This window comes from Typopeltis vanoorti, chromosome 9, assembly GCF_054136105.1.
Source record: "Typopeltis vanoorti isolate ZY-2024b chromosome 9, IOZ_Tvanoo_1.0, whole genome shotgun sequence".
Classification (NCBI taxonomy): Eukaryota; Metazoa; Arthropoda; class Arachnida; order Uropygi; family Thelyphonidae; genus Typopeltis; species Typopeltis vanoorti.
In genome coordinates this window covers 135,646,184-135,672,116 of record NC_143557.1, presented here as the reverse complement: position 1 = coordinate 135,672,116, position 25,933 = coordinate 135,646,184, and the positions used below count along the sequence as shown (strand labels likewise).

The 25,933-nt window shown below is 36.0% G+C and overlaps 1 protein-coding gene across 5 annotated transcripts in view; it reads right to left on the bottom strand.

The window, feature by feature from the left end:
* LOC150103595 (CD109 antigen-like) overlaps positions 1-25,933 on the bottom strand; it is a 716,838-nt gene that overhangs the window by 398,732 nt on the left and 292,173 nt on the right. For all 5 annotated transcript variants that reach the window (XM_090397638.1, XM_090397642.1, XM_090397639.1 and 2 more), the window contains 2 exons: positions 14,256-14,340; positions 1,429-1,546 (listed from right to left, as the gene is read on the bottom strand). In XM_090397638.1, coding sequence (XP_090253764.1) covers positions 1,429-1,546; positions 14,256-14,340 — 203 coding nt within the window. The remainder of the gene's footprint in view (positions 1-1,428; positions 1,547-14,255; positions 14,341-25,933) is intronic.

Here is a 25,933-nt window from a genome sequence, read left to right as displayed (position 1 = left end):
TCTCACATTTTCACAAAATCAACTATCACTATAACAAATTCAAAGAAATTTCAAGAATAGTTTACTATAATTTACAAGTTTGCAATAGTGAATTTCACTTAGAATATTAATTGCCTAATGAGGTTTGGATGGAACTTTTCAACAGTGTTTGATACAGTGAGAGTCAGTTGTTATATTAAAGTGGCAGAAATGAAAATTTCTGCCACTTTAATATAAATTCTGTCCATGACATTGCCAGTGGACTGCAAGGGGATATTCAGTTGTTTGCAGATCATGCGAAGCTGGGAAGGATTATTAGTAATAGTGTAGATGTGGTAGCCCTGCAAGAGGATTTGAATAAGTTAGATAGATGGGCAAATGAATGGGGATTTTGGCTTAATGCAGCAAAATGTAAGGTCTTGAGGTTTGGGAAACATCGATGGGATGCTGCATTCCCTATGGGAGGAGTTATACTGGAGGAAGTAGGGGAGACAAGAGATCTGGGGTTGATGATTGATAGAAACTTGAAATTTAGGGGACATATTGCAAAGGTGGTGAAGGTAACACAGCAGACTGCTGCAATTATGAGAAGGACACTGACCTGCAGAGATAAAAGGGTTATCATTCCGTTGTATAAGCCTCTGATCAGACCACACTTAGACTATTGTTCTCAGATTTGGTCCCCAGGATTTGAAGGGGATAAATTAACTGTGGAAAGGATACAAAGACGGATGACAAAGATGGTTTCAGGACTGTACAAGCATAGTTATGAGGATCATCTGAGGGAATGTGGACTGCAGAGTTTGGTGGATAGAAGAAGGAGAGGTGATATGATTGAGACTTTTAAACTGTTGAGAGGTGGTTACAGGGTTGACACTGGGGAGTTCTTTCGCTTGGTTGAACAGCGGGAAGGAGTGATTACAAGAGGCAAGCCCTGGAAGTTACGAAAGGAAACTGTGAGAAAGAGGGTGAGGAGTGGTTTCTTTGCATGGAAGGTGGTTGAACAATGGAATGTATTGCTTGATAGAGTAGTGGAGCAAGAACAGTCAATGCATTTAAGGAGTGGTATGATAGACTTTGTGTTTCCTAGGAAGGACTTCCCTCAATGAGTCTTGATAGACTTGTGTTTCTTAGAAAGGACCTATTGCGATGAGTCTTTTGACTCCATGGAGGCCTGAATAATAATAATAATAATAATAATAATAATAATAATAATAATAATAATAATAATAAAAGACATTGAATAACTCAGGAACTGCCTGAAAAACAGACTATAAAAAATTCCACTAGTTCAACTACAATCAAAGTTATAACAGTCTTTCTTCTGGCAGCCTAGTGTTACAAAATCAAACCCCCATTCCACAGGCACAGGACTACACAGGTATAAATTAGTATATATATATATATATATATTCAGTAACTTTTAATTATGTTTTTCAAAATACTTACATATTTGAATACTTTTTCCACAACTGAAGATCTATCATAAACTTGATAATGCAACTTCATTGGTTCAATAGATGCTCTCAGAGTTAAATTTCCTATCACTGGTACACCACTAGTATAACTAAAATCACAATATGTGACAATTAAAGAATTTAAATATGTTTTCATTAATAAATAAACATAAAAAGAAATAACACAAGAAATATATATATATATATATATATATATATATGGAGATAGCTATATAATAATAATAACAGCAATAATTGTTATTATTACTGTTATTATTATTATTACAGGAAAAGTTGATGCTTAAACACAATAACTATCATACCTTGCTTGAGTGCATTCCATGTTGGAGCACTTAACCACCCAATCTGGCAACGCATCCCACTCATTCACCACCCATCATGCAAAATATCTCCTTTTCAGTTCTTTATTCATATGACTTTTGTACAGTTTCTGGCAAAAATGGGGTCTATCGGCAAACGATGGATGTCATGCCTGGCAGAAGAAGAAATGAGGCTTCTCAGGTCGTTAACCTATGAAATCCTCAAATGGAAAATGAGGATGGGATCCCAAGTATTGAGGAAAATGGGAAGAAAATAAGACATCCAAGAGAAAATGAGATAGAAACTATACATGTTGCAACTTGGAATGTAAGAACAATGTTACGAGCTGGTAAATTAGAGAACTTGAAGAAAGAATTGGGGAGGAATAAATTGGATGTGGTTGGTCTAAGTGAAGTCAGATGGGAAGATATAGGAGATTTTGAAAGTGATGGTTATAGAATTATATATTCCTGTAGAACACGGGAAAAATGGAGTAGCATTTGTTTTGAATGAAAAGGTTAAAAATTCAGTAGAAAAAATAATATATAAAAGTGACAGGGTGATTATGATTCAACTGAAAGAAAAGCCTGTGGACATAATGATTATACAGATATATATGCCCACAAGTGACCATGATGAAAATGAAGTAGAAGAGATATATAATCAAATAGAAGAGATAATGGAAGAAGACAGAACTAAAAGGTGCACCATCTGGATGCGAGACTGGAATGCGGTGGTAGGTGAAAAGGTAGAGAAGGGAATAACAGGAAGATATGGCCTTGGAAAAAGGAATGAGAGAGGTGAAAGACTTATATAATTTTGTAAAAGACACAAACTAATCATTGGTAATACTTGGTTTAAACTTCCAAAGAGAGGAGGATATACATGGAAAATGCCAGGTGATATCGCAAGATAGCAGATTGATTATATGTTAATACAAAACAGGTACAGAAACAGTGTAAAAAGGATATCAACATATCCAGGAGCTGATATTGACTCAGACCATAATTTGCTTGTTATGGAATTAAGAATACGATATAAGAAAATAAACAAAGGTAAAAGCAAGAAAAGGTGGAACCTAGAAAAACTCAAAGGAGATGCAGGTATGAAATTCAGAGAAGAACTGGAAAATAAAATAAGGAACAAAGAGAATATATCTGAAGAAACTATGGATGTTAATGCAAAATGGAATCAACTGAAAAACTTGATATATGAAACAGCTGCTGAAGAGATAGGTTTTGTGGAAGGGAAAAGAATTAAAAAGTCATGAATTACAAATGAAATGATAAGATAAATGGAAGAAAGAAGAAGATGGAAAAATGTAAATAATGAAGAGGGAAGAAGAAGAAAATACAAAGTATTAAATAATGAACTGAGAAGAGAAACTTTAAAAAGCAAGAGAGGAATGGTTAAAAACAGAATGTAAAGAAATTGAAGAAATGGAAAAAAGGGGGCAATATGATAAAATGTTTGAAAAAGCAACAAATATTAAAAAAAGCTTAAGAAATCTGCCATTAGAAGATAATCAAGGAAAACTGATTTATGATATTGAAATACAGGGTGAAAGATGGAAGGAATACATCGAAGAACTTTACACAAAAAATGAAAGACCAACAAAAATTGAATTGGAAGAGCAAAATGAAATCCCAACAGAAGAAAGAGGTCCTGAAATACTAAAGAGAGAAGTAGAAACAGCAATTAAGGAATTAAAAAGTGGAAAGATGGAAGGAGTGGATGGAATACCTAGTGAAATCCTAAAACAACTGGAGAACAAAGGTATAACAGAAACATGGAACTCTGCAACCTCATTTACAAAACAGGAGTATGGCCTAAAGATTTCAGAGAGTATTCTTATACCAATTGAAAAGAAAAGCAATCCTGCTAAGTGCAGTGACTACAGAACTATAAGCATACTCTCACATGCCTCCAAAGTACTGCTAAGAATATTAAATCAAAGATTGTATAATAGAGTGGAGTATTTTCTGGGGGATGATCAATTTGGATTTAGAAAAGACAGAGGAACCAGAGATACAATTGGAGTAATGAGGACCATATGCGAAAGGAATATAGAAGTAAATAAAGAAGTTTATATATTTGTTTCATCCTTGAAAAAGCATTTGACATGGTGAAATGGGAAAATCTGATGGAAATATTACGCAAAATAGGTTTAGATTGGAGAGACTGAAGGTTAATAGCTGAATTATATATGAACCAGACGACCATAATAAAGACAAAAGTAGGAAAAACTAAAAAATGTGTGATTGGCAGAGGTGTAAGACAGGGATGCTGCTTGTCACCGACGCTCTTCAATATATTTGCAGACGAAATGATAAAAGAAGCATTTTATGAAGAGGAAAGAGGAATCACTATTGGAGGAAGAACAATACAAAATATTAGATTTGCAGATGATCAAGCAATATTAGCTAATACCGAAGATGCATTACAGCACCTAATACAAAAATTTGAAAATATATACAAGAAATATGGTATGAAAATTAACGCAAAGAAAAACAAAAGTGATGAGAGTCTCCAGGAAGTATCAAGGTGATGATGAATGGAGAAAGTATAGAACAAGTGAGACAATACAAATACCTTGGTAGTATAATACAAGAAAATGGAAAATGTGACATGGAAATAAAAGAAAGAATTAACAAAGGAAAATATGCCTTTTATAGCAAGAAAAATTTGTTTATTAATAAAATGATTAAAAATCTAAAGAAAATGCTAATTAAGTGCTATATTTGGAGTATGACCTTTATATGGGTCAGAAACATGGACAATTAGGAAGAAAGACGCTAAAATGTTGGAGGCATTTGAAATGTGGTTATGGAGAAAGAATGGAGAAAGTGGACTGAAAAAATCACCAATGAAGAAGTATTACAAAGAGTTGAAAAAGAAAGGAATTTACTAAAGACCATAAGAAGAAGAAAGCATAACTGGATAGGACATGTATTAAGAGGTTTCAGTTGTTTGCTAATGATGCAAAGTTGGGTAGCGCAATAAAAAATCAAGCTGATGTTGAGAGTTTGCAGGATGATTTAAATAAGCTGGCAAAATGGGCAAAAGGTAATGGATGTCAGTTCAGTGTGGAAAAGTGTAAAGATATGCATTTTGGGATTAAAAGTAAACCAGCTGTGTACTACATTGATGGAATGGTACTCCAAGAGATTGATGAGGCTAGGGACTTAGAGGTGTTGGTGGATAGGGAGATGAAGTTCAGGGGACACATTGCTAAGGTGTGCAAGATTGCACATAGGATTACTTGGTTATTGAGGAACACACTAACATCCAGAGATAAAGAGGTTATTATTCCCCTTTATAAACCGTTGATACTTCCACATTAGGATTACTGTGCTCAGGTCTGGTCACCTGGATTCCTTGGAGATGAGGAGGTTGTGGAGAGGGTTCAGAGGAGAGTGACTAAGTTGGTGAGTGATGTAAAAAATGCTCCCTAATGATAGATTGAGAGCTTATGGATTGCAGAGGTTGATTGATAGACAGAGAAGAGGGAATATGATAGAAATATTTAAGTTACTAAAAGGTTTTTTATAAGATTGACGCAGGGGAAATGTTTCAGCTGTGGGATAGTGATGGAAGAACAATAGGTCATTTCTGGAAATTAAGGAAAAATGTTGTTAACAAGGGTGTGAGAACGAGGTTTTTCACCTGGAGGGTGGTGAAGGACTGGAATGCATTTCCTGACTCAGTTGTGAGTGCTTCATCTGTAAATGAATTCAAGAAGAGATATGATAGATATTGTTTTGATAGTTTGGGTCTCCCACGATGAGTCTACTGATTCATCTGATGAGTTTACCGGTATCTCCATGGAGATACCGGTAATAATAATAATAAAGATTTCCATTCTTATCAATACCTTCACCACTACCTTTGATGATGTAACTGTTAGTAAGGGAATACCGTGAGTAGACGTATAGCAAAAGTTTTAAAACCACTGAATATTTTTGTTGCCTTTCAAATGGTCAGAAAAATCTCCACCTTTCTTACTTCTCCTAAGGGCAAGCTTCCACATCTTAATTATCCAGGTGTCTACCAGATTCCTTACTGTTGTGGATTATCTTATTTCGGACAAACGGGAAGACCTGCCTCTATTCGACTAGAAGAACACCAGTCTTATATTCAGTACCTTAAACCTGAACAGTCTGGACTTGCAGAACATGAAATCTTAATCAGACATAGAGCCCATTGGAAAAAGACAAGAGTCCTTCACAAAAGCCCCCCCCTCCCTCTCTCTCTCTCTCTCTCTCTCTCAAGTCAAAACTGAATGATCACTTTCCCCAATTGTTGGCATCATGCTAATATTCTCTATTATCACTGTATGAGAATGATATTAAATCTAACACTTGAATTCCATATACTGCTTGTATTACATGCTGCATAAGATAGCCGTCCCTAAGTAGCTCAAGGAATTCCATCTTCTTACTCACACATGATATTTCCTAATTTCAGTCAATGCTTACATAGTTAAAGTTAACCATTATTATTATTATTATTATTATCATTATTATTATTATTATTATTATTATTAGAGGGCGCTGTGTAGGCAGACGGATGCACGTACGCTGTTCCTGGTTTTATAGGTTTAAAGCGTTATTTAACTCATGTTTCTAACTTGAAAGTGCTACTATTTAATTCTACTAGTCACGCTGAAGACAGGGACATTCAAATTCCCAAAATCAGATAAGTAATATTCTAATTTTCAGTGTTGGAAGATCATAGAGTGTACTGCAGTCACCAGCCAATGAAGAAGAAAGTACATCGCCATTTTAAAAGTTGCACTATAGTCACTAACGGGAAGAAAGGCTAAAGGTCATGCGACAGCGAAGTTCAAGCAAAATGAGCTGTAACAACTGCAATAAGCCATTAAGCGATGAAGGGGATGGGCAACATTGTTCTGGATGTAACAAAAAACAACACTTCCACTGTTCAGGGATCTCAGAAAGCACGTGGAAAGCAAAAGGAGCTGTGAAATGGAATGAATGGCGATGTCAACAGTGCCGTGAGAAAATGAAGAACAAAGAACAGACACCAAAGAAAAGTAACAACGCACATCAAAGTAAGCTGCTTCCAGATCCTAAAATTACAGATAACTTCGATTCATTTAAACTCATGGTGAAAGACTTGTTAAATACACACATGGAACAAATTAACAAAAAATTCGAGGAGTATGAACATTACATACAGTTCAATAACGAGACCTCTGAAGAAATGTTAGGAACCGTGCGAGAAATAAAAACTAAATTAATGGTAGTGATAGAAACGCAAGAAACACTCCAGCGCGAAAATCAAGAATTGCGGAAAGAAGTAAACACACTCAAGTGTCAAATGGAGCACATGCTACAAAAAGAACTTCAAATTGAGGGAATAAAGAAAGAAAATACAGAAGACTTAAGGAACATAATGCAACTGATCAGCAACAAAATTGGAATTCAAATGGCAACCACAGATATCACCTCTATTAACCAAGGCCCACATAAAAACGAAGAGAGACTGCCACAAATCATCGCTCATTTTACCAACAGAAGTCTGAGAGACTCCATTCTTACAGCAAGCAAGAAAACAAGGCCGACAACAACGATCCTAACCGATAAGAAACTCCCAACACCAATCTTTATAATGGAACACTGGACTCCATACTTCAAAAATCTTTTATACCAAGCAAGGAAGACAAAAACAGAGAAAAACTAAAACTTCCTGTGGACAAAGAATTCCCAGATATTTATGAGAAAGAATGAAAACACTCGAGTATACATAATTACAAGTGAATCCAACTTACACAGCCTACCAATATAAAACACTAACTTTTCACATCCTTAAGAATAAGATTAGAACTCATTTAAAAACTATATAATGGAGATCTCAAACATAGGCAAACATATCCAGTCAGACAACACAAACTTCAAGGTCTTTGACTCTTTGAAGAAATGGTCAGACAACATTTCCACCAATACCAACTTCACTATCATACACACAAACATAAGAAGTATAAAAAAACACTGGTTTACATTGATAACACAGCTCAATTATACCATGATAAACATAGATACGCTAATACTGACCGAAGTTGCAATAAACGACACAGAAATTTAAGCATACAACATAAATAATTATCAAACCTACAACTTATGTAGACCAAACAAAAGAGGAGGTGGCATTGTGGCATTTATCAAAGAAAAATACAATGTGACTGAAAAACAAACTCACTTTGAACATGCGGAAACACTAATTTTGGAAATCACAAATAGTCACAATAGTATCAAATACACAATAAACACAATATACAGACCCCCAGATAATAATCCACTCAGTTTTCTTCACGAGCTAGAAACATGGCTAAGCGGCATCGAACCCCATACAACACACAGGCCCATCCTAATAGGAGACATTAACATAAATACGCTTGCCCACACTTCTTCAACCACTAACACATATCTAGATATACTAAGTCAGTACAACATAAATCCTACCATTAACTTCCCAACAAGAGAAGAAATACTTAATAACTCACTAATAAAATCATGGATGATCATATCGACATACAGGCTCCCATCCATACATATACATCATCAGTAATTAACGTCAAAATTGCCGATCACTACTTTGTCTCAACTTCGTTTTATTACATTTCCTACCCCCCAGCACCACCACCACAAAAGTCAACAAAACTCGATCATACTAAAGAGCATTGTCGAATAACCAAGTAAAAAATACAGACTGGAATTCCTTAATTAAAATAAATGAACCTGTAACATTATACAAGAATTTTCAACTAAAGTTCACAGAAATATACAAAACCTACACAAACGAGGTGACAAACAGACAACAATTCATGGATAAATTATGACATACTAAATACTATTACTGTAAAAGAAAATCTATGGAAAAAACTTAAAAAGTCACCCAGTAACACAACATTTACAAACCTTATTTACAAACACAAGAAATCAACTAACAACAAAAATTCATAGGGCAAAAAAATGCTACTACTTCCAAAAATTCATGGAATATAACGACAACATTAAGCAAACATGGGCTACACTCAACGAAATAGTAACACGAAAAAAGAAAAACTTCAGCACAAGATTTTATGGAAAAAAAGCTTCAGTCAGGACACAAACCAAGAGGAACTAGTAGACTCATTCAACCTACTTTGTGAAAGCATGGTTGCATGGAAAGCACACAACTCAAAAAAGACAAACTACCAATGATCAACAAAAAACTACTGACACAAAGTCAACAACAAACGATGTATTTTCCACCAATAACAAAACAGGAACTGAGAGAAGCAATCCTACAACTAAAACCAAAGACCACTACAGGAATAGACAAAATAAGACTCACAGACCTTATAACACACTTTGAACAAATAAATCCAATACTTTTGAAACTTGTGAACATAATATTCGACACAGGCATTATTTCACAACAACTAAACACTGCAGTAATTACGCCAATATACAAACACGGCAATAGAAATGATACTCAGAACTACAGACCAATAGCTATACTACCAGTCATCTCAAAAATTCCAGAAAAAATAACACACACCAGACTACAGAACTATTTACAGAAGTACAACATCATCCCACAAAACCAATATGGCTTTCAGAAAACAAAAAGCACCATTACTTTATTAGAAGACAACGCCGACACAATAAACAAAACTCTCGACAAAAACAAGAACACCATCTTTATGCTGCTGAACCTAACCAAAGCATTTGATACACTTGAACATGACATACTACTCACCAAACTATACTCAATAGGTATAAGCGGAACACTGCATACATGGTTCAAGAACTACCTCTCAAACAGAACACAAGTAACAAAAATAGGTACATGTCACAGTCGGAGTATACAAATAAAACATGGTGTGCCTCAAGGTGCCATATTATCACCCATTCTATTCAACATATACATTAACGATGTTCATAACATATCCATAAGAAGTCAAATATTTCAATATGCAGATGACACTGCACTACTAGAAATCCACACAGACATTAACACAGCTCTCTGCAAACAACAAGACCTAAGTGAAATCACAACATACTTCCACCAAAATGCAATTCTAATCAACGGCACCAAAACACAGATGTTGATAATACACAACCCAAGAATCATACGTCCTGCATCACTATCGATCCACTGTCACACATACTGCTGCATTAACAACAAAAATACCTGCCAATGTTCCGAAATCAAACCTGTAATACACGCAAAATACCTCAGTCTCTATATAGATTCCTACCTTAAATGGACAAACATATAGAATACCTACACAACAAACTCTGGATCATCGCAGAAAAACTCTTTCAAGTTAAAGACATTTTTCCATCCAACATAAAAAAACTCCTATATCACAGTATCTGTGAATCCCTACTCAGATATGGAATAACAGTCTATGCAAATACATCAAACAGCCACCTAACAAAATATTGCTTCCTTCCAAAATTAGAAACATTACACAGGAAAATCGTGTCAACGGTGATCTGGACACCTTACACGCAACAACCAATATCCGACAAGCACATGGCGATACACAGAATTCTGAGCATTAAAAACCTGAACACTACATGACATTAACAAGGAATTAACTTCAACATCACTTATCAAAACAACAGAGACACATATCATATAACACAACCTACAACAACTCTCTACATCCTCACACCCTTCAACAACTGATACGGTTCTTTTGTGAGATCACATCAGATACCCAAGCAACTCAACAACCTACCAAGAAATTTAAAACACGTAGATAACTACAGAACATTAAAAAAACGAACTCTGGAAAATATGCCAACAAAGTTAAGATACCATTAACACTAATATACACACATCACAAATCACTAGCATCCAATGCCTACATCCCATACATAAACAATAGTAACAACATAAATAGTGAAGGCTAAATCCCACTCTCTTCATAAATGCTAACCAAAGCTTCAAAGTAGGTGGGATTAACTTGCCTCACTCATCTACAAGTAATCTTTATAAACAAATGCAGAAATTGTTTGTATAATCACTCTTTCTCAAACTTTGAAAAAATAAATTAAAAAATTATTAAAAAAATTCTGTATAATCTTCATTGTTAATATTAGAAGAACATATATTGAAAATACATAATATAAAGGCAAAAAAGTATTATTAAACATTTTAATTGAAATCCAATGTAGAAATTGCAGCACTTAGTGCTAAACTCTAAAATTATAAGGTGCAATGTCACACAAGATGTTTATCGTATGTATAAATATTTTAGCAATCAATAAATTATCAATTATCATTTTAAAAAAATATATTATTACAGGTATCTCCATGTAGTCAGTAGACTCATTGCAGGAGACCAAAACTATCAAAACAATATCTATCATATCTGTTCTTGAATTCATTTACAGACGAAGAACTCACAACTGAGTCAGGTAATGCATTCCAGTCCTTCACCACCCTCCAGGCGAAAAACCTCGTTCTCACACCCTTGTTAACCACACTTTTCCTTAATTTCCAGGAATGACCTATTGTTCTTCCATCACTATCCCACAGCTGAAACATTTCCCCTGCATCAATCTTATAAAAACCTTTTAGTAATTTAAATGTTTCTATCATATCCTCTCTACAATCCACAAGGTTTCAATCTATCAATGTAGGGAGCATTTTTTACATCACTCATCAACTTAGTCACTCTCCTCTGAACCCTCTCCACAACCTCCTCATCTGCAAGGGATCCCGGTGACTAGACCTGAGCAGAGTAATCCAAATGTGGAAGTATCAACGCCTTATAAAGGGAAATGATAACCTCTTTATCTCTGGATGTTAGTGTGTTCCTCAATAACCAAGTAATCCTATGTGCAATCTTGAACACCTTAGCAATGTGTCCCCTGAACTTCATCTCCCTATCTAACGATGTCATCTGTCTGAACATTTTAAAATCATCTCCCTCTACATTCAGTGGCATGTAGCAGTGCACCACTAAATATCTAAAATATGTGCTAATCTAAACCTCGCACCAAAATGACCTCAAAGCCATTATCATTACTGATTTGTTCAAGTTCCACTTGAGAGAACACAAAACTCTTCTGAAATCATCAGTATTACTCTACCATCTCTTATCTTTTCTGTCTTTTTTGTTTTCGAAAAATGTTATGACCATCATATTCTACTCCCATGAGTACATCATCCTCCATAATAATAATAATGATAATAATAATAATAATAAATCTGCAGTATTAGCATAAAAAATGAAGTAATACACATAAAAATCCAACAGATAAATATAATTCTGTATTGTAATGTGCTATAATTGCAATATTTTTTTTTCTAACACACTGCTATCATATTCTCATACTTAATTTATATGCATCATGCTATAAAAAATTTAAAATGATTTTAAGAAAAACTTAAGAAACTTGTATCAATATTAAAAAAAAAACTGTCAACAGAAAGTACACATTCAATGATACCCATATCCTGTTTATCATATAAAAAATATCTAAATGGAATATTTTATATAGTTATAATTGAAGACTATGACAGAGTTTCACACAGAAAGAAAAACGTATCAATGATTGGAAATGATTAAACAAAAGATATACAAACTTCTGAAATTTTTATGATTAAGAATGTATACACAACATTATTCCATATAAAAAAGTTTATATTCATTCAACAGTTTCACTGTTTTTACAAACAGCATCTTTGAGATTTCAGTTACAAGAGCACTAAATGATAACTAAATGTAAGATTTATAATTTATTATGAATGTAAAAAATTATTATTAGTAGTATTAAGTATTATTATTATTATTCAGGCTTCCATGGAGTAAAAGACTCATCATGGGAGGTCCTTCCTAAGAAACACAAAGCCTATCAAGACTCATCGAGGGGAGGTCCCTTCCCCCTGAGTAACACAATGTCTATCATACCACTCCTTAAACTCATTGACCATTCTCGCTCTCACCACTCCATCAGGCAATGCATTCCATGGTTCAACCACCCTCCATGCAAAGAAACCACTCCTCACCCTCTTGCAAACAGTTTAATTTCCAGGGATGGCCTCTTGTCATCACTCCTTCCCGCTGTTCAACCAAGCGAAATAACTCCCCAGTGTCAACCCTGTAACCACCTCTCAACAGTTTAAAAGTCTCAATCATATCACCTCTCCTTCTATCCACCAAACTCTGCAGTTCACAGTCCTGAAACTTTCTTTGTTATCCACCTTTGTACCCTTTCCACTTCATGATTTTTTTAATTTATCCCCTTCAAATCCTGGTGACCAAATCTGAGAACAATAGTCTAAGTGTGGTCAGACTTATACATCGGAATGATAGCCCTTTTATCTCTGCAGGTCAGTCTCCTTCTCATTATTGCAACAATCCTCTGTGTTACCTTCACCACCTTTGCAATATGTCCCCTAAATTTCAGGTTTCTCTCAATCACCAATCCCAAATCTCTTGTCTCCCCTACTTCCTCCAATATAACTCCTCCCATAGATTATGCAGTGTCCCATCGATGTGTCCCAAACCTCAATACCTTACATTTTGCTGCATTAAACTAATATCCCCATTCATTTTCTCATCTATCTAGGTTATTCAAATCCTCTTGCAAGGCTGCCGCATCTGCACTATTACTAATAATCTTTCCCAGCTTCGCATCATCCGCAAACAACTGAATATCCCCTTGCAATCCACTGACAATGTCATTGATATAAAGGTTAATCAATATAGGTCCCAGTACTGAGCCCTGTGGTACCCCACTTGTAACCCTCTGCTGCCTTAAAACTGTCCTACCATACACAACTCCTTGATACCTATCAGACAGCTAATCCTGAATCCAGTTGACCAATCTGACATCCAGACCCATGTGCTGCAACTTAAATATCAGCTTATCATGTGGCACCCTGTCAAATGCTTTCGCTAAGTCTAAGAAAATGGCAGTATATGCCTTTCCCTCATCTAATGCTCTTGTAACTTTATTATATTCATGAAACTAAACAAACATAAAAATATATACTCTTATTAGAATTATATTTCTGCTAAGAATAGATCTTGTAGTTTGTCTGCTTATGCTTGTGCAAAGGACTAAAATAAGAATATTATTTTTTGTCTAATATTTAAAAATGTAAGATATATGTGAGCATTAGAGGGACAAAGGAGACATTCCTAGAAAATTAGAGAAGATATGGTGGTCAAGTATGTAAGGAGTAGATTCTCTATATGAGGAGCAAATGCTTTACTAGAGAAGACAATAAAATGCAAATTCTAGTAGGTATAGGTCTAGTAGGTAAAAGTCAAAGTGGGCTTCGTCTATAAGATTTTTTGATTCAATGGAGAAAGATGAATAGTAATAACAGTAATTATAACAACAATAGTAAATGAATAACATTCATTTTTAATGATAATATATTAATGAAGTTATTTTGATATTAATCTTACACATAAGAGATTGAAAAACTGTCTTTAAGAAAAATCCATATAAAATTTACTTTGCTTGCACTGTGCCTTGAATATATTCATCATGATCCATGAAGAAGGATGGCATGGTAACATTCACTTCAAATCTTGTCTGATCTATAAAATTTAGCATCACATTAATGATTAAACTGTGAAATTTTGCAGTGCATTCTACATTCTTTTTAGTGAAAATATGAAAAATTCAAAGCTTCCATTAAAAACTACTATAATTATTAGCTTTATAAAGTATGCGTGTGTGTGCATATTAGTTATATATAACATAGAGTTTATCTATATTAACTGCCAAAGTGAAGATAAAATTCAACAGGATAAATAATATCAGAAAAGAAGAAAACATCAACCTATCAAAACTAAAAGATAGCTCAAGCAGAAGTCGATTTTTAGAACAGATGTGCTTGAAATTAAAACCCTCCATCTTCCAGAACAGCAGAAAATACTGGGAAGAAGGAAAAGAAACAGTGTTATCAATTGCAAAAGACACTCTAGGTTCGAAACCCAAGATAAACAAACAGTGGATAACCCAAGAAATTATAGCTACCATAGAAGAGAAAAGAGAGGGCAAGATACTTGTAAACCAACAAAACAATGAAGAGAATAGAGAAAAATACAGAGCACTAAAAAATAAAGTTGATAACCTATGCAAAAAAGCCAAAGAAAAATGGTCAGAAGAAAAAGCTAAGAAATGCCAAGAAGCATACCAACAAAACAACCTAAAAGTCTTCCATGATACTCTAAGAGAAATTACAAAGGGATTCTCAGCAAATGCAGTAACAATGATAAACAATAAGATGACTGAAACCGGGAATATTGAATATATAAGAAAAATCTGGTCAAACCATTTTAAGACTATCTTCCACCAAGGAAACAAAACTACAATGCCAACAATAGAAGAAAATAATGATCACCCAAAAATTTTACAAGAAGATATGCAATAAAACAGATGAAAAACAATAAAGCAGCAGGCATTGATACTATCCCTACTGAACTGTGGTCATATGGAGGCAGCATATCAATAGAATATTTAACAACCCTATTCAATAAAATACTACAAACAGGAGGGATCCCAGATGACTGGAGAACTGGAAAGATCATTCCAATATACAAGAAAGGAGACAAAAGAGACTGCAGAAATTACAGACCAATCAATTTACTCCCTCACGCCTATAAAATATTCATAAGAATTATACAAAATAGATTAAAAAACACCTACGAAGAAATGATAGGCATAGAACAAGCTGGTTTCCGAGGAAACTATTCAACAATAGACCAAATTTTCACATTGCACCAACTAGCAGAGCTCAACTGGGAAGACCATAAAGAACTATATTGTTGTTTTGTGGACTTTAAACACGCTTTCGATAACATCAACAGAGAAATCCTTCTTAAAATTCTACTAAAAAAAGCAATAGACAAATATTATTTATTATTATTATTATTATTATTAAACAAGACCTCATGGAGTCAAAGACTCATCTAGGAGGTCCTTTTATCTCACACACATCTCATCATACCGGGTCTTAAACACATTCAAACTCCTTGCAGACACCACACTCTCAGGCAAGGCATTCCAATCATTCACAACTCTGCACGAAAAAAACCTGCCTCTCACTCCCCTACTCACACCCTCTTTATACAGTTTCCAGGGATGACCTCTGGTTCTCCCCTGATCTCCCACTATTCGCTGTAGAACTTCTCCACCATTGATCCTATAGCAACCCCTTACCAACTTATAGGTCTCTATCATATCTCCCCTCTTCCTTCTCTCCACTAGTCTCTGCAAATTACATCTTTTCAATCTTTCCTCATACTCGACATTCCAGAGGTCAGAAACTACCTTTGTCAGTCGCCTTTGGACCCTTTCCAACATCTCTTCATCCTTCTGAAAACCAGGTGACCAAATCTGGGCACAATAGTCCATGTGTGGCCTAATCAAAGCCTTATACAATGGAACAAGAATCTCCCTACTTCTACACGTCAGTGTCCTCCTCATCGTTCCCAGAAGTCTTTGTGTTGTCTTCACAATTTTGGCGATGTGACCTCTAAATTTTAGATCCTTATCCACTATCACTCCCAGATCTCTTATTTCCTCTACTTCCAACAATATATTCTCACCAAGCATAAATTCTGCATCCCATCTTTGTTTTCCAAATTTTAAAACCTTACATTTTGCAACATTGAACTCACATCCCCATTTGCTTGCCCAATCACTCAATTTATTCAAGTCTTCTTGCAAGGCCACAACATCTTCACTACTCTTTATGGTTCGTCCCAACTTTGCATCATCTGCAAACAACTGAATATCTCCATCCAAATCTTCGCCAATATCATTAATATACAAGTTAAATAGTAATGGCCCTAAAACAGGCACTCCACTAGTGACTTTCCTTTTCCTGGATATTGCACCCCCATACACAACTTGTTGATACCTATCAGATAGCCAGTCTCCAATGCACTAATCTAATATCCAACCCCATCTGCTCTAGTTTGACTGTCAACTTATAATGAGGTACTCTATCAAAAGCTTTTGCGAAATCCAAGTATATTACTGTGTATCCTTCTCCTCTGTCCAAGGAAGCAGTCACTTTATTGTAATAAGTAAGTAGATTACTAAAACACGATCTCCCTTTAGCAAATCCATGCTGTCCATCAAAGATTATACCATTTTTGTCAACCCAACTCTGGATCCTAGTTCTCACAAGCTTCTCCAACAACTTACCCAATGCAGTTTCTGATAAAATGATAAACAAACAAGATAAACAAACAAGATATCTAAGCAAGCCAAAATCAAATTATATGAAGCAATAATTATACCAACAGTCATCTATGGAGCAGAAGCATGGACAGTTAAAAAAAGAGAGGAGAAAAAACTGCTGGCATATAATATATAATGCAGTTTCTGATAAAATATTACTCTAAGACAAATGCAATAATTAAAAAGGACACACTCACAACAGAACCTATAGAGATCCAAAAAGGAGTAATGCAAGGATGCCCATTATCCCCATGCCTATTCAACATATATCTAGAAGAAGTTGTAAAGAAGGCAATAGACAATGAGCCTGGAATCAATTTCAATGGTTTAAACATAAATAATATCAAATATGCAGATGATCTTGTCCTTCTTGCAAGAACCCCAAATGAACTACAAAAGTTGATCAACAAGCTAAACGAACCTGCAAAACATATGACATGACAATAAATATACAAAAGACAAAAGTGATGAAAATAGGGAGGAACAGAACTACCATCTCAGCCACCCTAAACGGAGAACAAATAGAACAAGTAGACAACTTCATATACCTTGGATCAAAACTAACAGAAACAATAGATGAACTCAAAACAATCAAACAGAATAGTGATAGGATGGACCACCATGGGAAAATTACAGAAAATCTGGAAAACAAACAAGATATCTAAGCAAGCCAAAATCAAATTATATGAAGCAATAATTATACCAACAGTCATCTATGGAGCAGAAGCATGGACAGTTAAAAAAAGAGAGGAGAAAAAACTGCTGGCATTTGAAATGAAATGCTTAAGAAAAAAAAATAGAACAAGTTGGATAGAAAAGAAAACATCACAGTCAGACAAGAACTATTGTATAAAAAGACAGTAATAGAAAAAAATTAGAAAACAACAACTGAGATGGTTTGGACACACTGTACTCATGGACGCAGACAGACTTCCTGACGTCCTAATCAATACTTTTCCAACTGAAAAAAGAAGACCCGGAAGACCAAGAATTACCTGGCTGAAATTAATAAAGAACATCTCGGGATGCAGAACATATAAGGAATTTTTTCGAACAGCAAGGAATAGAGAAGACTGGAAGATCCTGCTCAAGAGAAGACTCAACCCATCTTAGATGGAAGAGAAGAAGAAGAATTATCTATATAAATTCTAAATACAGTATGGCATAGATGAAAAAACCTTTTCATCTCCCTATCACGTGCATGCTTAATCTCTTCATTCATCCATTTCACACCTACCTTATTTAATCTTCTGACCCTTGGAATACATTTAGACATTGCTTCTACTAGATAGTTCTTGAGTATCACCCAAGCTGCATCGATCTCCTTTCCAGCTAATTCCTCATTCCATGCTAAACCTGCAAGCTTCCTCCTGCGCTTCTTATAATCACCAGCCTTGTAGCTGGCAACCACTAAGGTAATTACTTCATGGTCATGCTCACCAACTGGAGGATGATTTGACATCTCATTCATAATAACACTCTCTGATGAGATGATCAAATCCAAACCCCTGAATCTTCATGTGCCCTTTGTCATACATACATCCTGAGATAATTGTCCTTGAAAAACTTGAGAAACTCATTCTCTTTTACTTCCAATTGCTATCTCATCATCCCAGTCTGTATATTTCCATAATTAAAATCGCTCATAATGATCACCCTTTTCTTATTTGCTTGGCTAATTTGATTATATACATGTCATAGTCATTACCATCCACATCCAGGTCTATAACAACATCCGACTATGTATTTCATTCTATTCACCTCTATTTCACACCACATTGCCTCAGAACCTATCTATCTATCTATCTCTCCCTTCCATCTGATTCAGACGGGGAGGAGTCATGGAGAAATAATGCAGCTGGTATGCCACTCCTCTGCTGCATCTCTATTGGAGGTATTCATAACCGTAGTCCGTGTGTGTTCACAGGGCTGGTTTGCCTGCTTGCGGGATGAAAAAACCCCAGCTAAACTGAGGGGAAAATGCCCAAGACCGGCTAACTTGGCTATGGCTGAGGAAGATCCTTGAGCTCCTCACATCTCCAATGGGAATCGAACCTAGGACACTCCTTCCCCAGGCATATGGTTGCGAAACACACAGCCATTAGGCTAACCGCGTGGATGTCTCAGAACCACGGCCACTATTTCCCTCCTGCATCTCTACCTTGTATGGACATATCTCTTTTTCTATCATCAATAGCACTCTACCCCCTCCCTTTTCACTTTCTATCTTCACAAAAATACATCATGCCCTTCCATCTATATTCCTGTCAGGATGTCATCCTCATCCACCATGTCTCACTTATTCCAACAATTTTTGGGTGAACAGACAATAATTTTTACCTTTCCTATCTTCACAAAAAACATGATATCCTTCTATTTCTATTTCTGTCAAGATATCATTCTTATCCAACCATGTTTCACCCATTCCAACTATCTATTTTTGGACACAAACTTAATCAATACAACAATTTCATCTCCCTTATTTTTGATACTTCTGACATTTATAAATAAGAAAGCATCTATGACTTCTCCATACTTGCTGTTGTCTGCTCATCCTTACCCTTTGTTTCATATATATCCTCCCAGACTCAACTACCCTACATGGATTCTAAGTCATTTCATTCCAATGCCGACTATCCCCCCCCATACATTCATTACTGTTTTCAGAATCCACTCTGCTTACACTGTCTTCCTGATCTCCCTGGACCAACCTGTTTCCTTGTTCAATTTGCATTCTTTTTCTCACATACTCATCTCCATTAATATTGATCTCACCTAGTCCACTCTTCTGCTCATTTATACCATTGCTGACTTCCACTGATGCCTTGTTTGTATCACGCATTACAATTCTTTCCAGCAGCAGCCTTTCCAGCTAACTCACTCCAAAAGTATTCAAATGCAGCCTATCATTCTTATGCAGTTCCATTCATCCCTCAAACTCATCTCACACATTCACACGGAACTCCTTTTTCTTCACACATTTCTGCTAATATTCCAGTCAAGATCTTTGCTGTCTGCCACAACTCATCCCTGTCATGCCTGGGCAACACACAGACTACTCTTCCTACCATACCATTGACTTTCATTTTCCTCAAGTCTTCTGATATCCATCCTCACATTCTCCCTATGCCAAAGCAAATTATTCATTCTAACCATAACCACTAAATCTCACACACACTTTCTTCTCATATTCAACATCTCAATGTTTATTCTTCCAATTCCCCCCAGAAAACACACTTTGTGCACCCTCTCATCCAAGACATCTTATAATAGAATCTCTCTATACTGCTGCTCTTGAGCTATTTGCTACTTTATTTTCACCACTATCTTTCATTTTAGTCTTTCATACTCTTTTGTTTATATCCACCATACATCAAATTGAATTTTGTATATGCCTCATCTCATTTCTCATCTATTAAGATGAGAAATGAGATGAGGCGTATACAAAATTAATGATGAAAAAATTTACAAAAAAGATACAAAATTGAATAATGAAATTATTAAATTTCATTCTTCAGTTTTGCATTATAGCAATCTTTCCATTTTTTGTTCTATCAATCAGGCTTTCTTACATTCTCATAATCATTCCAGCTCTTGTGCCATCAGTTTAGCTTATTTATGCTTATTTTTTCTTTTTCAATTATTTCTTTATTCACTATCATGTTTCCTGTACTCATATTTATGCATACACTTCTGGCTATTATTCTTAGCCTCACACCCATCACTGCCTTTCATCTGGTATTCTTCACTTCCCATTCACAACATTCATTTAAATCACTGCAGTCAATTAATATAACAAACTTTCTGTGAACTCTACCTGTCTCACTTCTGTTGTTTAATCTCTCAACAAACACATCTGCCATATTTGTTCATGCTTACATATTACATTCCCTACTTTTACTAAAATGGCTCCTCCTCCTGACAATGAGCCATCTTAGTAAAATCCACACAACTCAACATACCTGATTTTTATGCAGTGCATCTTACCACCATTTTTGCATTTTTTTAACTGTTATACACAAAATTCTCTACAAAACCTGCTAACAACCTTGATAGTTAATATGCATTCAGTCTCAGTATCACAAATTAAATACATTTTCAGTGAAATACATAAAATACTTGAAAATACTAGTGGTAACGATGGGCGGTAGATAGCATTGGTGTAGATAATAGTAGTTGCAGTTCATTGTAGTTGGTGGAGACAGAGAGAGAGAGAGAGTTGTAGAGTAGGTGCCCTCCCTCAATGAGTCTTTGGACTTCCTGGAGGTGTTACACAATAATAATAATTCTTCAAAAATATTCAGAAAGTAAAACATCTTGCTCCAATGATTCTACCAACTGTCATTGTTCAACAATACAGAGCCCTCTCCATATATCCTCATCTCCATGAAAATTACATAACTAAATTTGCACACAACAATCCATATGAGACCCATAATTATTACCCTTCCTTTGTTCACTAGCCCAAATTGCTTATACATGTCATTATTACACCCTCCACATTCCCTGCCTTATTGCAGCATCTGACTAAATATCTCCCTATCAACCTCCAACTCACATCACACTGACTCACAATCACTGCCACTATTTCCCTCTCACCACTTTGTGTAGACATAATTTTCCTGCTATCATAATAGCACTTTCCTTCCCTTCTTGTTCTTTCTATCCTTGTGAAAAACATCATACACTTCCACTTCTTGTCAGGATATCATCCTCATCCGATCATGTTTCACTTATTCCAATGATTTTTGGGTGAATAAACCCAATCAGTAAAACCATTTCATCTCCTTAATTTCTGATGCTCCTGGCATTTGTAAATAAAAAACAACTCACTTTTAGGTCTATGATCAGTCCTGCCCATGCCACTTGTTGATTGCAATTTCCCCAAACCTAATCATCTTTATCATTACTTACCCTATCTTACTAACGATATCTCCATGCAGGTTGAAATAGGTGATCCTTCCCATAATACATAGTAATACACACAAAGGGTGTATTTCTTTGATAAAAATCAGGTATGCTGTATTATGGGATACTGAGATAGTCTAATATGGTCTTAAGCATTTCATAGCCGCTAGAGGGCCGTAAGTTGTGTAATGTCAGAAAGATCCCTGGAGAAATAAATTTTATTTTGAATAATAATTGGCAGTGTTTCATAAATTTTAGAGTTTCATTTCAGCATCTTCAAAAATCACTCAGACACACTCAGAAGTGTGTCTGAGTGATTTTTGGTGTGAATTCTATTAGAAATTATTAGTCTAAATTGCCATTCAATTATCACACAATGCTGATCAGGAGGTCAACCACGTGGGAATCGACTGGTGCTACTAGGCGAATGCCACAAAAGTCAAGTAGCATTGGCGACATAGATTTTTCAAAACTGATTCGATGTCCTGAGTGTGATATGTATGCATGGTGGAATGTAAGAGATGTCTTTGTGTAGAGGAAGAGAATGAACAAAAGACGAGAGAAAGTATGGATTTGTCGTAAGTGCAATATGTTGTTGGATTATGATACACAGAATGCGAAACTGACTGAAAAGATTGATAGTGTACGTGAAAGAAACGGGAAATGAAACAAAAGATAGAGAGGCTAATGGAATGAAGAAATGCAAAGATGTAGAAGTGAAAGTTACAGAAAAAGTTGCAAAAAATGGAAAGGAAACGAAAGCAAGAGAAACTAAGGGAGTAAAAGAATGCAAAGATGTAGAAGTGAAAATTACGGAAGAAGTTGCGAAAAACGGAAGGGAAACGAAAGTTGGAGAAACTGAAGGAGTGAAAGAATACAAAGATGTACAAGCGAAAATTAGTGATAAGCGGGTGAAGGAAAGTATGAATGAGGAAAAGCAAGTAACATACGGCTGAACAAGAGGTAGCGAGATAGAGAGTGAAATTGTCAGAATGCAGGATTTAATGAAACGGATATTGGAAATGAAAAATGAAATGACGAATATGTTGAGTGATGTTATGCATCTAGTGGAAATTAATGAAAGTGTGCAAGAAAAAAGAATGAAAGAACAAAGAATAAAAGAAGTAACAAGTGATTCCAGGATAGCAGTATATGGAGACTCCATAATTAGGGAGCTAGTTACTGACAGAGTTCATAAGGTCTGCTATCTGGGTGGGAGAATGAATATGATAATTAAGGCATTGGACATGAGGAAGAAATGAGTGAGAGAGTTAATTGTGATTGTAGGGACGAATGATCTAACTGGACATCAGGAGGAAGTGAGAACAAATATCAGGAAACTATTGAGAAGAGTAAAAGATAGCAGTGTAGTAGGAAAGATTGTCAGTGTGTTATCCAGGTATGATGATGATGATGAGTTGCGACGGAGAGCCAAAATCATGAATGGTATGTTGGTGGAGCTGTGTGAGGAGAAGGGAGTGGAGTTTGTGGATGTATGGCATGTGTTTGAAGGAAGAATGAAATTAGACAGGCATGATGGGTTGCATTTAAACTTTGGAGTGAATGTGCTGGAGAAAGTGTTGCTGGATGAAAGTATAGTGTGTGGAAGTACAGTGTGTGATACATGCCAGAGATCAGAAGGAAGAGATGAAGAGAAAAATCAGGAGAGTGGTACTGAAGAGACAGCAGTGCTAGAGGTGAGGGAGGAAGAGAGAATGGAAATACAAGAGGAACAGGAAAACGGGGGGAAATTGGGTGGACAGGGAGACATGGCATAGAGGGAGGGAGTGTTGGGGGTGGTGGTGAGTGTATGCGTGCGTGTGTGTGTGTGTGTGTGTGTGTGTGAAGATGGAGTGTATTGCGGTGTGGATGGAGAGGTGGAGACTGGGGAGGTATATGTGGTATGTGGTGATAAAGGTGATTTGGCAGGTGTGGTGGGAAGATCACAACCAACATATGGCTTGGATAGGACTGGCTATAGTCCTAAAAATGAACTGCTGCATTTATTTACAAATGCCAGAAGTATCAGAAATAAAGGGGATGAAATGGTTTCAGTGATTGAGTTTATTCGCCCCCAAATCATTGGAATAAGTGAAACATGGTTGAATGAAGATGATATATATAGTAACAGGAATAGAAATGGAAGGGTACAGTATTTTTCGTGGGGATAGAAAGGGCAGGAAGGGAGGGGGAGTGCTGCTGATGACAGCAGGGGAATAAAGTCCACATAAGGTAGACATGAAAGGGGGAAATAGTGGCAATGGTTATGAGGCAGTGTGGTGTAATGTGGAGGTTGAGAGGAAGACATATTTAGTTGGATGTTGCTATAGGCCTGGGAATGTGGAAACAATTTGGATTAGTGAACAAAGGAAGGGTAATTATTATGGGTGATATTAATTATGGTAGTATAGATTGGAATAAAGAGATAGCATTTGGGAATAAGGAAAGTGAATTTCTCGAGTTCTTGAGAGATAACTATCTTAGGGCAGCATGTAAAGAAAGGCACGCGAGGATCAAGAGTAGATCTCATCATTTCATCAGAGGATGTAATGGTTAGAGGGGTTTCACATTTTCCTCCAGTTGATGAAAGTGATCATGAAGTAATCATCTGTGTTGTAGCTAGTCATATGCAGGCTTTTGTGAGGTAAGGATATATGTGGAATTATAAGGCTGGTGATTATGACAAGCTTAGGAAACAACTTGGAGCTATAACATGGAACGAGGAGTTGAGCGGTAAGGCTGCATGGGAATTTACAAAGAAATACATAACAGCATCAATGTATGAATGTATCCCAAAGGTCAAAAGGCTGAATAAGGTTGGTGTAAAATGGATCAATGTGGAGCTTAAGCATGAAATCTGGAAAAAGAAAGTCCTTTGGAGTAAGTACAAGATGAATAATGGTAATCAGTCACATGAAGAATATAAAGAACAAGCCAGGAGAGTGACTCAGTTAGAAAGGAAAAGAAAAGTTCAGTATGAGCAGAAATTGGCAAATCAGACTAAGAAAAATCCGAGAGAGTTTTTTAGATATGTAGCAAGTAGAAGGAAGAATGATCATGGAAAGATGAAGTTAAGGGATGAAAGTGGTAGAATGGTAACTGCTGCAGAAGACATTGTTGAGTTATTCAGTGATCAATTTATAAGCGTGTTTCATCCTGACCAGGGTGGAATCATAAGGAACTTAAGTGTAGAGGACATAGGAGAGGATAGCTTAATTATGAGTGAGCCGGAGGTATTTGAGGAAATAAATAACCTTGATGTTAATAAGGCGACAGGATTTGATGAAATATCACCATGCATCTTAAGGGAATGTTCCAACAAACTGGCACTAGCATTGGCATGCCTGTTTAACAAGAGTTTTGCAACAGCACAGGTTCCATGAGAGTGGAAGGAGAGTAAAATTGTTCCACTGCATAAAGACAGTGATAAGACTGTAGCTTCAAATTATAGGCCGATCTGTATATCTGGAGTTGTGGTGAAGGTCCTGGAGAGATTGGTGGGAAGTAGGATACAGAAATGGGTTTATAACAGCAGTATTCTCTGTGGTTATCAGCACGGATTTGTTAAGGGGAAATCATGATTCACTAACTTACTTATGTATTATAACAAGGTGACAAATACCTTGGACAGAGGAGATGCATATACAGTGGTGTACTTGGATTTTGCAAAGGCTTTTGATAGACTGCCAAATGACAAGCTGTTAATTAAATTGAAAGAGATGTGATTGGATAACAGACTTCTGTGTTGGATCAGTGACTGGCTGTCAGATAGGTATCAGAAAGTTGTATATGGGGGTGCAGTATCTCGAAAGAGAAAGGTCACCAGTGGTGTGCCACAGGGGTCAGTTTTGGGGCCATTGTTGTTCAATTTGTATGTTAATGGTATTGAGTTTGGTTAAACTAGAGATATCCAGCTGTTTGCAGATGATACAAAACTGGGGAGAGCAATGTACAGTCATCAGGCTGATGTTAATGCCTTACAATAGGACTTGAATAGATTGCATGAATGGGAAGGTAAGTGGAACTATT